Source organism: Penaeus chinensis, chromosome 14 (genome assembly GCF_019202785.1).
Source record: "Penaeus chinensis breed Huanghai No. 1 chromosome 14, ASM1920278v2, whole genome shotgun sequence".
NCBI lineage: Eukaryota > Metazoa > Arthropoda > Malacostraca > Decapoda > Penaeidae > Penaeus > Penaeus chinensis.
The window spans coordinates 21,491,329-21,508,300 of NC_061832.1; the positions used below are offsets into that span (position 1 = coordinate 21,491,329).

The window sequence follows — 16,972 nt, forward strand, 5'->3', positions numbered from 1 at the left end:
TCTTTGTTCTATGGAAGTATATTAAGTTTTTATCATGTATTAGGGTGATGTTGAGGAGGACGAGAGTGTACCAGACCGTAGCGAAGACATTAAACCTCGGTTCCACAAATCTCGACACACAATCCGTCACGAACCAATGGAGAATGGAGGTAGTGGTGAGGAGTTTCCTGATGACGAGTCTGATGATGGTCTAGACGATGATTCTTCTTTGTCAGATTGGAATTTGAGAAAGGTTTGTATATTGCGATTTCTATTATTTTGGTCTGTTTTGAAATATTTTGTGTGAACATATAGAAATTCTGAAGTACTTTTTCAGCTTCGATTTCAGTTGCTTATTGACAATACATTTTCAGTGCTCAGCTGCTGCGTTAGACGTTCTTGCCAATGTGTTCCGAGATGATATGTTGCCTGTCATCTTGCCAATATTAAAAGAAACTCTCTTCCACCAAGAATGGGAAATTAGAGAATCAGGTATGTCCCGGATTACAGGGCTTGACTTAATATATTGTTAGTGTAATTCCTCTCCTTCAATGTCTAGGATTCTTTAAGTTTTTCTTAAGGAAACTAAACATTCTTTAGGTAGTATGATTATAATGTAATTTTTAAAGAATCATAAAGCCAATAAAGGTGAACTCCCAAAAGATAAGTTGTTCTTCTTTATCTTCATCTTTGTCTTATAAGCACATGTTTACTTAACCCTCAGGTATCCTTGCACTGGGAGCAATAGCAGAAGGTTGTATGAATGGCATGACCCAACATCTACCAGAACTGATCCCATACCTGATCAGCTGCTTGAAAGACAAGAAGGCACTGGTCCGCTCCATCACCTGTTGGACGTTATCCCGCTACTGTCACTGGGCAGTTGTTCTCCCTGACCACTCCTACCTCAAACCTCTCATGTATGAGGTGAGTTTGTGTAAACCCATTGGCTGCAGCTGCCATGACTATTGTGGACCAAGTAGTGGATGGCACAGCATCATAACTATTCCTGCGCTATCAGTTCATCTGACAGAGCTTGTTTTTCTCCAATAGTTTCTGCATCATTTGTATGATGTAACTTTTTTGACAATGACACCTAAAGTGAAGGAAAGCCCTCACATTTTTAATGATATCAAAATGTAAGATTTTAAGGGCCTAATGATGTCTGTAATCCACCAAAACATTTGACTGTTTATTGTGTTATTACATGGTTGTTTTTATAACTTAATATCACTGAAGACTTATTTGAGGCTGAATGTTGGAATATTAATAAATCAAGGTATTTTTTATTGTTTAAACTTTTCCTTGAGCATTTTTAATTGGATGAATTGAGTGGAATCACTTGGTTTGTTTGGTTTTTGGTTTCAATTATTTTTTGTTTATTTAAATTTTACTTATTTACACATTTATTTACAGCTGCTCAAATGTGTCTTGGACAGTAATAAACGTGTACAGGAGGCAGCATGTTCAGCTTTTGCTACACTAGAGGAAGAGGCATGCACAGAGTTGGTTCCATACTTGGCAGACATTCTGAAGACTTTAGTATTTGCATTTAGAAAATATCAGGTAAGTGGAAGGTGACTTCAGTCCTACCTTTTTTGTCCATTACTGTGCAATATGTCTGATTATTATCACGAGTAGTAGTGGTAAAATTGATGTGAATTCCTTCTGCAGGCAAAGAATCTCCTGATACTATATGATGCCATTGGAACCTTGGCGGACTCTGTTGGAAACTATCTCAATAAGGAAGAGTACATTCAGATGCTCATGCCACCATTGATTGAGAAGTGGAATGTACTCAAGGATGAGGACAAGGATTTGTTCCCACTTCTAGAAGTAAGTTGCTTCACCCCTTCCTAAAATATCCAACCTTATTTTTTTCACTATATAGTCTGTGATGAGCTGTTAGATTTTTACTGTATGATTTCACTAATATCCTTGTTCTGTGAAGCTCCTGGGTGATCAATCATGTGCGCGCACTCATTTGGGCGCGCGCGCACACACACTCTCTCTCTCTCTCTCTCTCTCTCTCTCTCTCTCTCTCTCTCTCTCTCTCTCTCTCTCTCTCTCTCTCTCTCTCTCTCTCTCTCTCTCTCCCCCTCTCCCTCTCTCCCTCTCCCCTCCTCCCTCCCTCCCTCCCTCCCTCCCTCCCTCCCCTCCCTCCCTCCCTCCCTCCCTCCCTCCCTCCCTCCCTCCCTCCCTCCCTTCCCTCCCTTCTTGTCTCTCTCTCTCTCTCTCTCTCTCTCTCTCTCTCTCTCTCTCTCTCTCTCTCTCTCTCTCTCTCTCTCTCTCTCTCTCTCTCTCGCCCTCCCTTCTTGTCTCCCTCTCTCTCTCTCGCCCCTCCCTTCTCTCTCTCTCTTTCTCTCTCTCGCCCTCCCTGCATACCTATCTCTCTCTCTCTCTCTCTCTCTCTCTCTCTCTCTCTCTCTCTCTCTCTCTCTCTCTCTCTCTCTCTCTCTCTCTCTCTCTCTCTCTCTCGCCCTTTCTTCTTCTCTCTCTCTCTCTCTCTCTCTCTCTCTCTCTCTCTCTCTCTCTCTCTCTCTCTCTCTCTCTCTCTCTCTCTCTCTCTCTCTTTCTCTCTCTCTCTCTCTCTCGCCCTCCCTTCTCTCTCTCTCTCTCTCTCTCTCTCTCTCTCTCTCTCTCTCTCTCTCTCTCTCTCTCTCTCTCTCTCTCTCTCTCTCTCTCTCTCACACACACACACACACACACACACACACACACACACACACACACACACACACTCACACACTCACACACTCACACACACACACACACACACACACACACACACACACACACACACACACACACACACACACACACACACACACACACACACACACACACACCCCTATCCACCAACCCATCCACCAACCCATCCATCCTCCCATCCATCCATCCAAACGGAGGATAAATAAAGTCAATTTTGTGTATGTATGTATTTTTTGTAGCAGGGGAGATATCTTAAAGCATGATTCTCCTCCATAGTGCCTGTCAAGTGTGGCAACTGCTCTCCAGTCTGGGTTCTTGCCCTATTGTGGTCCTGTGTATCAACGCTGTGTCTCACTTGTGGAGCAGACGCTTAACCAGACCATGGTAAGGAACCTATTTATTGTTCATGCTCTGTGTAAAGGTCATATTGTTATTTTAGTATATCAGCATATTTTATTGATAATGTACTCTTGAATTTTTATTCTTTGTATATCAGCAGTCTTCATGTGTTCCACATAATTCTCCCACAGGCACATGCACAGAATCCCGAGCAATTTGAAGCAGCAGACAAGGACTTCATGATTGTCTCCCTAGATCTGCTCTCAGGGCTTGCTGAGGGTCTCAATGGGCATGTTGGTCAGCTGGTTCAACAATCCAACATTATGCAGCTCCTTTACCAGGCCATGCAGGTACTCTTTCCCTCTGTGTTTTTTGACGTAGATGGTTGAATAAAGGAGCAAATTGTTTCTTTTGATAGTGCCTTGTGAATGGCTAAAGCTCTCAGAGTAGTAGTACACTTACATTTTGTAGGTTTTTGGCGAGTGATTTGAGAGTAAAACTGTAGTGAATTTTGCTTAGTTTCTGAACTAATAAGAGCCGAGTTAAAAATCTTAAAAGGTTTAAAAGAGAGAGAAATTAATATTTTTGTGGTTTTGTTTTTTTTTCTTTTTTTTCCCCCTTTTTTTTCCTTTTTTTTTTTAATTTCTTTTTTTTTAGTATTGAAAAGAAAAAATATAACCTAACAGACTGAAAATTCCAACAGGACCCAATGCCAGAAGTTAGACAAAGCTCCTTTGCACTTCTGGGTGACCTGACCAAAGCATGTTTCCAGCATGTGGCTCCTTGTATATGTAAGTAGATAGCCCGTTTATTTTGTTAATTTATTTTTCTTGACTTTTTTCTGTTTTCAGCATAATTTTTTTTTATTATTATTATTTTAAGATAGTTTCCTAAATGAAAAAAATAATTATATTTGCAGCAGTGATGATTTGGTTAAACACTTTTTGTTGTGGCATATAATAAAACAGAATATTTTTTTAGTGTGATATGATTACTTTTTTAGATTATTATTATTAAATATTATATATAGACACCATTCAGTAAGGTTATGCTCACGTATTCCATTTTCTTAAATTCATGACTCATGTATTTGTTTACTTTTTTTCCAGCTGAGTTTATGCCAATCCTTGGTCAGAATTTGAATCCAGAATTGATATCTGTCTGCAACAATGCAACATGGGCTATTGGAGAAATATCTGTAAAATTAGGTAAGTGGAGTAGCATGGATGTCTTGCTGGTCTTTGAAAGCAATTTACTTTGTGTGCGTGCGTGCGTGTGTGTTATATATATATATATATAACCCCCCCCCCTAATAATTCTATTGTTTTTAGAATAATGATCACAGGCTAAGTTTACTACTTTTGTTGATATAATCTTTAAGTATTTACAAGATTTCCTGTGATATGTGCTGTTAGATGATTATATTAAGCACATTGTATATGTGCCCTGAGGAACACACATTTCTTTTAGACTGAATCAAAAGTACAGGTATTCCTAGATTATGGTAGTTCTGTACTGTAAAATGAAGAAACTGAAGACCATTATTCCTTCAAGAAAAATTAGAAAAGAGGTTGCATTCCTCAGAGATCATAACTAGCTGAATCTGGTAAAATTGGTTAATAATAGAAGTTGTGTAAATTATTAGACAGATACACAGAATTCACTTCAGTACTAGAGAAAAGCTTGGTGAGTGACAATTGAAAGAAGTATACTCCCAGAGATATCAAGCTCCACAAAAAATGCTATGAAACTTGGCTAGTTTGTTGCACTTGAACTGCCTTCCCTGTTCATTTCAGCAGGTAATTTTGAGTGCTTCACCAATATGGCAGAAAAGCTGGGGAAGCTGCTTTACAGTCCATTCACTGTTTTTTAATTTCCTCTTTTATGAAGCACTTTCACCATGTGTTGTATTGTTATAAGGCTCCTTCAAACTTTTTGGTGGTTCTGACTTATATCTGTATGACCAGCATTTTTTTCATTTCCTTAACCCAATGGCGCCGGGTATAGCAAATTAAAAAAAACTCTACGCTCTGGCGAACGGCGGCAGCGCGCCGACTCCGAGCGCGTGATATCGGTCCATCAAGCCGAATCATTGCCTCGGGGCGTTTTGGCGCGGCGCCGCTGCGGACAGCCGCACGCCGCACATCGTGCGTATTGTTATGACGGCGATAGCCGTGACCCGTCGCCATTGGGTTAACCCAATGCTGATGGGTATCAAAAATATCTGAGCTTCATGAACATCCAGACACTGATTCAGGAATCTGCTACAAGTAGCGGAACTTCCTGCTCATGTGCTCTGGCGCGTTGCTGTGCATACAGCCATACCCTTCAAGTGGTATGTTATGACGCTTGTACATGTGAGCCGTTGATAACGGAATAATCATATATAATCTCAAAATAAGTTGAGCAGTATGTCAAAGCATGAGTGGCCAACAGCCCCACAATAAATGTGTATGGGAGGGAGTAGAGTGGGTAGGGAAGGTACACTGTTCAAAATCCTGAGAACCACTCACCAATGCATTAAACCATAGGTCAAATCCCTTGTACTGTTAAAAAAGAAAGAAAGAAAAAAAAACAATCTGCGACAAACAGGACACCATAAAATAAAGATTACCAGTATTGCCGTTTCTTGAACACAGTGAAAAGTGAAGTCACGTTTAGAGAGAATCATAACAAGAGGAGATGAAAGTTATGATGATTACTGACAGTCAATCAGTAGTAATCAGATTTCATTTCTTTCTGATTTTGTAAATGCCCCATCAGAATTGTCAGAATGAGTGATTGCATCATTGAATTGTATTATGTTTAAGTTCATTGATTTACATTGCCATGAATTGCAGGACCTGAAATGAGAGTTTATGTGAACCTTGTCCTAACCGACCTCATCTTCATAATCAACAAGCCCAATACTCCCAAAACTCTTCTTGAAAACACAGGTATGTAAAGACCCATTTTGGCCGCACTCGGCTCTGCACAAGGTTCAGGACAATGTTTAGTTCCCAGTTTCCCAGTCACTAGTAATTTTTGTTCTTTTACTTAAAGAGTGAGGCACAGTGTGATTAGTAGCATTTGCATATTAAATTAACCCAAACAAATTTTATATTAAAGTTCAGAATATGCCTCATTAAAATTTAAAAACAAAAATCATACTTATTGTTATGATTTCATTATTGGCTGGCCCATTTTCTTATAGGTGCTTAGACTAATACTCTATTGCGTGTACTATTACCATTATGGTAATATTTTTTCTATGTATGCTGCTTGTAAAGTATTGGCAGAGTAATAAGCATTCATCACATAGTGGTTACCCATCAAGTTGCACTTAATGCCACTGCTTTTATTTGGGACTTATGTCAGTGAGATCCTAGGAATCCTAGGTTTGTGGAATTTGAGTGGTTAGTCCTGGGGATTCCTGATTCCTTGAAGACTGACAGGACAAGCTAGCACATGGATGTTCTGTTCAGTAAGTGCAGGATCTGATATGCTATTTCTTGCTTGACATGGCAGCACACTTACTTGTAACTGTTGGGTTGTAACCAAAGTCTTTTCAATGTGCTAAGTAGTAAACATTTGTGCCTCATTTATGGTTTCCCCTGTTTACTTATTTTTCTGTTTTGGAGTAAAATTTGATAAATATTTTTAGCATGCAGAACCACTAAGACAAGTGAATTGATTTAGAGAGAAGAAAGTTTGTCTTATACTGATCTGATTCTAGTTTGCATTACATTCATCCATTCAGTCAGAGATGCTGTGCCTTGTCCTTGTCAACTGCAGTAAAGATAGACTTTCTTGGAAAGTGTGTAATGCCATTATCATGCTCCCTAGCTTGTCCTTTCGTCATCAATGACCAAGAAGGAAATTTGAATTATTGTTATAGTCTGTAAGTGTTTATTATTTTTGATAAATGCCTTAATTTTTTTCATAATTGTACATAATTTAGTGGACTTAGTATTCCAAAGTGTACTAGATTTCCATCCTTAGCATCTTGGATTCAAGTTTCCTGTCCCCTAAATATTACTTAGGTACATGAATTGGAAGTTGGATTTGATGAAAGAGAAAAAAAAAAAAAAAAAAAATTGTATGCATTACAAGTGAAATGTTTTGCCTGTATAGATATTTACTATAGTAAGGAATCATTTCTTGATTTCAATTTTGTTAAATTTTTAAAATTATTTTGTATTTATTTTTTTTACCCCTGTTTTCATTATGATTTTATTTTCTGTGTACAGTATATTTAATTTTGGGTGGGAGTAGCTTGTCCCAAAGGCCCTGTGCCCTTCTTGGTTTTAGACTGGGTTAACAGAACGGAACACAGGACCTGGTAGTTAGCCTGCTCTGTGTAGCACTTGAGTAAACCTATTTGAATTATTTTAGGATGAAATTATTATTATTGTTGTTGTTATTATTATTATTATTATTATTATTATTATTATTATTATTATTATTACTATTATTTTGATATGTTGCCAGCAGCCTCTCCATTGAATAAAATAATTACACTAAAGTTTAACCATTAAAAGACACAAAAAACAGTTGCCTATACTTGCAAGCATACACAAACACATGTACATACTTATTTACATACATGCACTTTAAACTTTGTTAATGTTTTTATAAGTAACCAGTAATTTTGTATCATTATTACCTTGTCACTGAGTTTATACTTATTTGATTATTATTGTTGCTATTATTATTATTATTATAATTAGTATTGTTATTATTGTTATTATTATAATTATTACTTGTTATTGTTACCAATCTCCCCCCATAGGTTTGTTATCATTATGTCATGGTTTTCTTTCTCCTTTTCTTTTTTCCTGCGTGTTGCTGTGCTCTTTAGCCATTACAATTGGACGCCTAGGCTATGTGTGCCCCAATGAAGTGGCTCCCCTGTTGCAACAGTTTATCAGGCAGTGGTGTGTAAACCCTCAGTTTCAGTTGTATCTTTGACTTCCATTTAGCATTATCTCCACATTAATGTTTCTACTATATATTTTTTTTAATCAATGCCTCTTCACTGTTAGTAACACTTTAAGCTCTTTATATATATTTTTGCTAAAGTTGTTGTCTATCTTAGATATTTATATCTTCACCATATTAAATGCATAGTGTCAAATATTTGACCATTTTGGTGCCAGAGTGTGGTATTAACAATGGGATTTTTTCTTTTCTTTTAGTTTCTTTCTTTTTTTGATTTAAATATTTCTTTAAGTATTCCGGTCTCCACATTGCCTAAGTGGAGGCATAGATTTTGAGACAAGTCTGGCCTCTTCATCTCAGGATAATGCTGGAGACTAGAAGAAAAAAAAAAGAAAAAAAAGTTTTGTCATTCTCATAATTCAAGAAAAATTGTAATTCAAAAGAGAAAAGGAAAAACTGTTCTTGCACCCGAGTGAGTCTAGCCCACAGTCAAAAAGTCCTTTCTAGTAAGCTTTCAGTATTATTAAAAAAGAGAGTCTGTGGGATTTTAACATACCTACGCTACCTAGCCTGGGTCAGTGGTTCACCAAGCTTAATCATCTAGGTCTAGCCAGTCAAAGCTAGATGCACAAACATCAGACCTTTTGTTAAAAAGTAATTTTTGTTGGTTTAAGCATGACATTTTTTTTCTCTTTTCATTCATTTGTTTATTTTATTTTACTTTAGATTTTAAAGATGTTTGGTTGTTTGAACCAGTCACCCCAGGTTAGGTACATTTTGTTGCTAGTAAGATAGCTTCTATGTTTTATAGTTCTTTAGCATAATTTTAGATGTAAATTATAAGTAAATGATAAAATTAACTTTAGTTTTAAGTACACTTGCCAACGAAAGATTTGCTCTTTAGTATTGAAATCAAACTTTAAAAAAAGAAAGAAAAAAAATCATAAATATCATAATTTCTTTCATTGGCAGTGATGAAAATAAAAAAGGAAAATGATTTTGTAGAATTTCATAGCTTTGTATATCTCTTTGTTTCTTGTCATTCATTTGATAGGTGGCACTGATTTTTAAAAATTAATTTTATCCCTCCCTCTGTTATTTGCTTTATAAAAGTGTTTTGTAAATGTACAGTCTGCCATATCCATGTTTAAAGTTGAAATTTACATGCTTGTTAGTTTAATGTCCCCCGTGCTTAATTTTTTGTAGCACGAAAAAAAATTGTTCATGTTACTTTTGAAATTTAATCTTAGTTCATTTATTTGAAATTGATTTAGTTGATTTTGATGGTTTTACTTTTCCCATTTGTTTGTCATTACTCTTATTTTATTATCATAATTGTTATTGTTACTACTATTATCATTATTATCCTTATTATTATTTTCAAGACTAGCTGTGTCTGTCAGTGTCCCTCATTTTACATTTCATTTGAGTTTTACTATAGGAATTATTTCTCCTTGACAAACCTCTTTAGATTGGTTTTGAGTCAGTTTGAAGGGAATTCAAGAGGACTTTTATCTCAAGATGAGTTTGATTTGACACTTAAGAGTCAGAATGAACCATATCTCTAGAGGTTTGGCTGGAGCCTGCATTGTGTGTATTTAGGTATATGGCAGAGACCAGAGCCCTTTAACCAACCATCTTTTTTTTTTCTCTTTCTCTCTCTCTCTCTGCTTTCTTCCCATCCCCCCCCCCCCCCTCAATGCCCACCTACTACTGCTGTGTGACTCCTGGTCATCGTGGCAAATGTCATATGGTGCCTCTTTGCCGGAAATTCCCCCCACCCCCCTGCAGGTGTATCTCCCTACGCAACATTCGAGACAACGAGGAGAAGGACTCTGCCTTTAGGGGTGTATGCAACATGATCAGTGTGAATCCAGGAGGAGTGGTGGAGGATTTCATTTTCTTCTGCGATGCCATTGCCTCGTGGGTCAACCCCAAGCAAGATCTCAAGGAGATGTTCCATAAGGTGCAGTATTTCAAACAGGCTTTTATACTGATATGTTGAATCTTTTAATATGCATTGATAGTGGATTTTGTTTACATTTGGCCTTCTACCATTCTCTCCTCCTCTCTCGCTCCAGTTCTTCCTTCTCATCCTGTTCCTCATCCTTCAGCCTGCTACTCCATCCTAATTCTCAGCCTCTCTTTCCCCTCTCCCGCCTCTCCTTCATGTCCTTTCCTCCATCTATCTCATCTGTTTTAGTATCAACAACTTAATTTTTTGCCAACCTGTTTTGCAGATCCTTCATTGCTTCAAGGAGCAAGTAGGCGAGGAGAATTGGAAACGTTTCACGGAACAGTTCCCACCTCCATTAAAGGAACGCCTGACCCAACAATATGGAGTGTGAGCAGGTAAGAATCTGCTGAAAAGTCCTTTTGCTTGGGAAATTGGAAATAAATGTCTACAAGATCTTGATTTAAAGTCTGAGAGATTTTCATTGATTTACATACTTTTGAACACTGTGGGAATTGCTAAATACTTTTCTTAACTGCTTTTGTCTCCCAACAGGTGGTGCTGCGATCATGTCAAGACCAGAGCCCAGGATGAGGGAATTAGCGTCCTGGCCGAGCTCTGTGGCGTGTGCAGTTAGGAGGCCAGGGGATCCTTTCGACCCTGTGCCTGGGTGGGGGGAGGGATCCACTTCTTCTCTCAGCCACTCTCCTCAGCTTGCCTGCCATGCATTGCTGTCTAGCCCTTCAGAATGCTGAACGCTCTCACTGCAACATCTGTGGAAGACGTTGAGCTGCAACAGGGAAGGAGCAGGCACTAGCGAGAGGTGGCTGCCGCGCGCATCGTCGAGGGAGGGACTTCGCGGACTGGGTGGGGGAAAGCGGAGGGAGGGGGGTGGTCAGCCCCTGGTGGGAGGGACTCTAGGTGGGAGGCTTAGTCCCCAGCACAGAACATCAGCACTAGAACACTTGTGTCCTGCCCCTTAACAGAGGGGTAGTGACGTTTGAGTGGGTGCATCATGTAGAGGCTGCCCCATTCAAGCTACATTCTCCTGTCACATATTTCACATAACCTTGTATGTAGGTACAGTGATGATTTGTATTATGTAAGATATGTAAATACATGAAGTTTTTATTTTCTACATGATCACTTCTTGTAATAAGTCTTTCCTTGTGCCAATCATGGTATCCATGACCATATATATTTCTCACAAGTCATTGTTGTTTAGGTCATGTAGTATTTTGTCATTATTTCTCATCTATGCAAGGTGGGCTAGAATCCATCTGCAGGATGTTGTATTGCAGGAGTGATGTAGTAGGTCTGGGGTAGCGTGTGCCTCTTCAGCAGTAGATCTACCAGCCTGGTTCTTCCACTGTCTTCAGTGTATTGGATGACCCAAACACTTTTATAACTAATATGGTGCTACATATAACTTCACATACGTGTTGAGCAAATCACCTACGTCAAAGTAGAGAAACAATAAAGCAGGAGTATGAATTCTGTTAGCACTTGCAAATCCCCAAGAGCCTCATTTTTTCTCAAGTTTTAAAATGAGCTCTGTGGATATCAATGCTTACGTAAATACAATAGCTACATACAGACTATTAGGCTAAGTGGTACTCAGGCTGGTTGTTGTACTGTGCTTTACTGGTTTAATCTGAAGCTTTAGGACCTGGCAGAATTTTTTCATATCACTGGTAAAGCCAGTTTGTTACTTACAGTATTTGGCACTGTTGTATGAGATTCTGTCTAATTTTTTACTATTATTATTACTTTTTTTTTTCCCCTTTTTAAGATCGTACTGCTTCAGGGTAAACCATAATTTGTTTTCCCAGTGCACACATAGGACTTAATGGAAACGACTGTGATCATAGTGATTTTTTGATTTTTTGTACTGTTATGCAAAGTAAGTTAAATATCACATTTTTTTCTCTCTTGAAAGTCTTTACACATGAATCATTGATAGATGGGTTACATGCTGTGCAATAGATGTTACTGATAAAATGATGTTTATGAGTGGGGCATGTTATAGGGGAAGAACTACATTGTTTAGTAATGATATCAAGTGGGACCCTTAGCTTCATTTGTTGTAAAAGGGGTATAGAGGTTCTTGAAGAGTAAACATGAGAAACAAAACAAAATTATTAGGATTAAGAGCCAAAGAGTGTTCGAAGTTTAAGTACATTCTTGAGACCATTTTCTTACATCAGACACCTTCCAGAGATAGACATATCATCTTTGTATACACTGTCAACTCTTTGGTTCTTGTTAGGGGGCTGAAAATGATAGAATATTTTAGACAATATGAAACTTGATATATGGGCTAATAGTGAGGGGCATTTATTATTTTTATTCTGATATAGGATTGATTTAGGGATCCATCGGGGGCAGATAGGAATTCATTGTTAGGGGCAATTTAACGTATCTGGGTTAAACATTTTTGAAATCTTAAATTTTGTAAGGGTGGCAGTGGCAGTCAGACTACTAGCTAATAGTCTTTTTTTAGGTGCATCCATGTGTACTTGGGATTGTAGCAACCTCAGATCATGGTGGTCTTACTGTCACTGGCAACCCTGGTAGCAGTTTGTTTGGTGTATCTGTAGACAAAATATTGTCAGTAGTGTTGTTATTTGCAGTGTTTCTTGCATGCCCTAAGTATGTCAGTATAATTACTACTTGCAAATGTAATGGTGACTTGTTAGTTGGCTACAGGGCAACAAGGTTGTGCAAGTGTTGGCCTTGCTAGCTCCACTTAGGGGTACATCATTTTACTCTTGGCCTTTGTAAATCTTGACATTGTACATGCATCAAAGTTATGTTTTTGAACAAAATTAGAGAAATACTTTTGGAAATATATTTTTACCACTGTACAGTGTGAATGTTTAGCGACACTGCAACAAGTAAAGGTTTACCCTAGGTGTATGTAGCAGTTTTACCAGCTAAGAGATGTTATTCCATGCAACACATTTTCAATTGGAAAACAAATGTCAAAAGTTTGGGACAATTTAAGCTTTCTCCCCATGATTTCCCTCTTTCTTCTTCATGGTATGAATAAGAATCTAAAGATTGATTGAACATATTTATGAAAAGGGCTAAAAATATATGAAGATACAAAGAAAAAATTTCGGTTTACAATCCAAAAACAATCGTTTAAAGAAATTTTAGCTAATGATCCCAGGCTTTCATACCCCTAATAGTGGAGTTGGTTGGTTCTGTATAGTGACAAGTACATAGTTTTGGCCTGCCTTTTTTCTTATATTTTTCATTTAAATGTAAACTGGCACTCCTCGTCTAGAGCCAAGAGGTTTTAACATCGGAGGCTTCACTAGTAATATTCTAATGGCAATAGACTAGACACGGAGCAGCAGTTTAATGATTTTTGACCCTCATGGCACTATCAGAAAGCTATGTAATTATTTGATGTATAAAATTGTATTGGTGTAGCCCCAGTCTTGCCCATTTCTAGCTGCCCAAAATTGTGAAAACAACCTTCTAATATCTTGAATTTCCTTGTTAAAGGGAAATGTAAAAAATATATATTATTTTTCTTCCTTGCCGACTGCTCAAACATGCAGTCAAATCATGGCTTTCGAGTATTATTTTGGTATGATCTTAACTTAGATTGGTAATATGGATGAAGTTTGTCGCCCTTTTTGGAGCTCTTGTCTGTTTTGTCCTAGACTGTGCCTTAAAGTTGGAATATTCCCCTGACAGTCAAGTGGTTTATTTGTTCGCTCTCTGTGTGAACACATTGCATGCCAGTGTTGATAGTTGCGCCATTAACTGAAAATGACATAGGCTGGTTTATGAGGGAATAAGCTAATCAAACTCGTGTATTGTACCCTCATCAATATCGAATCTGAAATACTAACATTATATTGTATGAGTTTTAGGGAGAAAATAATGTAACCCTCAAATGCACCAACAATTATTGTAACATACACACCTGTGCACCTTACTGCTTATTTGGGGTCAAGACTTGAGAGAATAATTATCATGTTAGATTTGAAAAGAATTGTTATACACAATTGCATTGTTTGAATTGTGTGAAAGAGAGAAAGAGAGAGAGAGAGAGAGAGTAAATTTAGTGTCAGCAGACACAAAGGAAGTTTCCAATAATGTCACCTTGCAAAGTGATTCTCATTTTTGTGATAGGCCCAGTCAAATGACAGTATGAGGTAGGCAAATTATTTGATAGGCTACAGTATTTGACAGTCATTTGGCAGTTAGGAAATCTCCCCCTTGCATTGGAGCCTCTTAGCTTGCTGTTAGGAAAATTGTTAGGCTGATGCCCCTTTGCGTATGAGGAGGTTTATAATATTGTGGCTAGGTCTGGGATAGGTTGTAGGGAGGGATGGATTGGTCAGAGACACGTGGATAGGCAAAAGTTAGGAGCTGGGTGGGTGCTTGCAGTCCAACTTGGTTAGCAATTGCAACACTTTCCAATATGTGGAGGTATTGATAATGACCATGTAAAAGATTGATGAAAAGAGAAAATGAGATTGGAATTGCTTATCAAGTTTGGGCATATTTTAATATTTAATTTATTTACCACTCTTATAGAATGGAGTGAGGGTGTATGGATGACAGCTGTATTTTTTGGATGATTGATTATTATATGACAAATTCGTTGTGTACGAATTTATTTTAATGCGGGTCCTCTTCTTAGTTTCTGATCATGCTCAGTGATAATACTAGAGATTTATAGTTATGGTTTTAACTAGTCATTAATGTGTTAGGGTTACAATTTTAGGTCCTTTTTCTTTTTTATCTTTCCGAGATGTTAGGTGTTAGGTTAATTTTATTCTATATTTTTGCTCATTTGCCCATGTTTTAGTACAAATATTACTGTTATTGATATCAATTTTTAAATGATATTTTGTTAACTATTAATTTTGATAAAAAACGAATGAGTCTCTCCGGCGCTTGACCCCAAAAGAGTGCATGTAAGCGTGAGTGTTAACTGTACATGGAGGAACACCTTCTCTCTTTCCTAGGCCTTTCATTGTCATTTGTTGTTGTTCTTCCTTCCTTTTTCCATGTTTTATAAGTATTGAACAATAATATTATTTCTTAAATGTATAGTGTCAGTGTTATTTGTATTCCCATGTTCGTGTTCAGCATTCTCTTGATTTACTTCATTCTTTCCATGCTGATATTATGACTATGTTAGTAGCACTATTCATATTCTGTATCTTTCTAGGTTATTGTAATTATTAAAGTTCTATTGTCATTTTTTATTATGATTATTACTACTATTATAGTTGCAAATTACTATTACTATTACTTTGTCATCACCTCATCATTTTTCACTAGCATTGTAATGTTGTCATAGGTATCTGCATCATCATAATACTGCATGTGGGTCACTTACTAGACTGCCCTTTGACAAGTTTTGTACAAATTGTTGTTTTTTTGCTGTGATAGGTGTAAATCCTGATTTGTAAAACTATTGTGATATACTGTATGGTCTGCACAAATTTAGGCTCGAATAGTAGGTTCTCTGGTAGGTCCTTATTGGTTAATTTTGGCTGTAATTAGCAGTTACTTCGCGTGGCTTTCATGTATCTTGGGGAAGGATACCTTGTTGCCATATATTTTGATTCAGTGTAACTTGTATTATATATTGTACATAGAGAATTGATTCCCCTCCCCCCCACTTGACGCATTTCTGTCTCCCCTTTTTTGCATGTAAAATGCTTTAGTCCTCCTTTTTATCATTTTTACACATTTGTTCCGCCTGTCACACTGTACGTTTGGGGCTAAGGGAGTTGTACTCTTAAATTCATTTGAATGCCACACGGTTCTTAATATTTATTATATATCCTCACGAAACACATTAACTTGGGTTTCTCAAGTGTGGTAGTGTGTTGTTTGCTACATATATATGTAAGATGCTTCTCCCACTGGCCTTGTGAAAGTGTTTTTGAATTAGTATCTCATGCTTTTTACAGTCATGAATTTTAGTTGAAGGGTAAAAGTATTTGAAATGTCCTGACCAGACTGTAAGGAAATATTGTTACTTATTTTATACTAAATATTGTAGAATGTAATAGATAGAGTAGCTTTGATCGTACTTTCGAGAATTCCATTAAACCTATGGGCAGTGTGAAGTTTAATATGTTGTTGGTTATTGGTGACCCCATGCATTTGAATACCCATATCAAAATATCCATGCATGATTTTTATATATATATCTATATATACACATTAATACATTCTTTTCATAAGGCATTTTAGATATTTTCCAAAAAATGCCTACATACAGGTGCAAGTTGTGCTTGAGGTGTAGAGGTGTGAAATCAGTTTCGGCTTGATGGTCCTTCCTAGGGTTTGCTGCCAGTTGTTCGCTTAGTGGGAGCGCATTCCACGAGTAACACCACGAGCGAGAACCTAGCTAGTTCTCAGACAAAGATGCTTTTCCGAGGTCATAGATGTTTGTTTGATTATTTGGTTTAGATTCGCTTTTGATTTCATTTATGCTGCATTTAGAAGTCAAGGATAACGAGTGGCAGCTCAACAAGATTTTTGTTATTTTTTTAAGTAAGCAGAACAACGGCAGGCAAATCCAGGGAAAGCCAGTATGTCATAAAAACAAAGGTGCAAAACCAGCCATGTCTTCTTTCCTATCGCTGTGGTAAAGGATGAGGAAGTGGTGGCACAGTAACTTGTAAAGCATTACCAGTGACCAATCTTTATATTACTAATAATTTTATGCTCAGGGAGGTGTTGCTGTTCTTAGGTTCACATGGGTCTCAGGGGTTTCCTAACTAATCTTAGTGTTTCTCAAACATCCTTTGTCTCTAGGAAATTTCCTTTTTAAATGTTTAAAAATAATTCTTTATAAATTTCAAATCAGATGAAAAATGCGTTATCATAATCAAGAAGTGGGTTGACATGTAGAGAGAGGTCATTTGCTCATGGTTACTGTAACTACCCCTGCCTCATCCTAGTAAACACTGTGTTGTTACAAGTAGTGGTGCATCAGTATAAATGGAATGGTGACGAGCTTGTTTTATTTTTTCCTTCTAACATAAGAAGAAATGGGAATTGTGGTACTGCTAATCAGTT

At 37.4% G+C, this 16,972-nt stretch overlaps 1 protein-coding gene across 1 annotated transcript in view; it reads left to right on the forward strand.

Annotated features, from left to right (window-relative positions):
- LOC125032300 (transportin-1-like) overlaps positions 1–16,906 on the forward strand; it is a 45,812-nt gene extending 28,906 nt beyond the window's left edge. Inside the window, exons 9-22 of the mRNA XM_047623394.1 lie at positions 44–232; positions 354–471; positions 704–906; positions 1,396–1,545; positions 1,654–1,815; positions 2,968–3,075; positions 3,222–3,380; positions 3,734–3,821; positions 4,140–4,238; positions 5,871–5,966; positions 7,871–7,946; positions 9,742–9,916; positions 10,191–10,302; positions 10,460–16,906. Of these exons, the coding sequence (XP_047479350.1) occupies positions 44–232; positions 354–471; positions 704–906; positions 1,396–1,545; positions 1,654–1,815; positions 2,968–3,075; positions 3,222–3,380; positions 3,734–3,821; positions 4,140–4,238; positions 5,871–5,966; positions 7,871–7,946; positions 9,742–9,916; positions 10,191–10,298 (1,731 nt within the window). The 3' untranslated portion in view covers positions 10,299–10,302; positions 10,460–16,906. The remainder of the gene's footprint in view (positions 1–43; positions 233–353; positions 472–703; positions 907–1,395; positions 1,546–1,653; positions 1,816–2,967; positions 3,076–3,221; positions 3,381–3,733; positions 3,822–4,139; positions 4,239–5,870; positions 5,967–7,870; positions 7,947–9,741; positions 9,917–10,190; positions 10,303–10,459) is intronic.
- Positions 16,907–16,972: the final 66 nt, after the last annotated feature.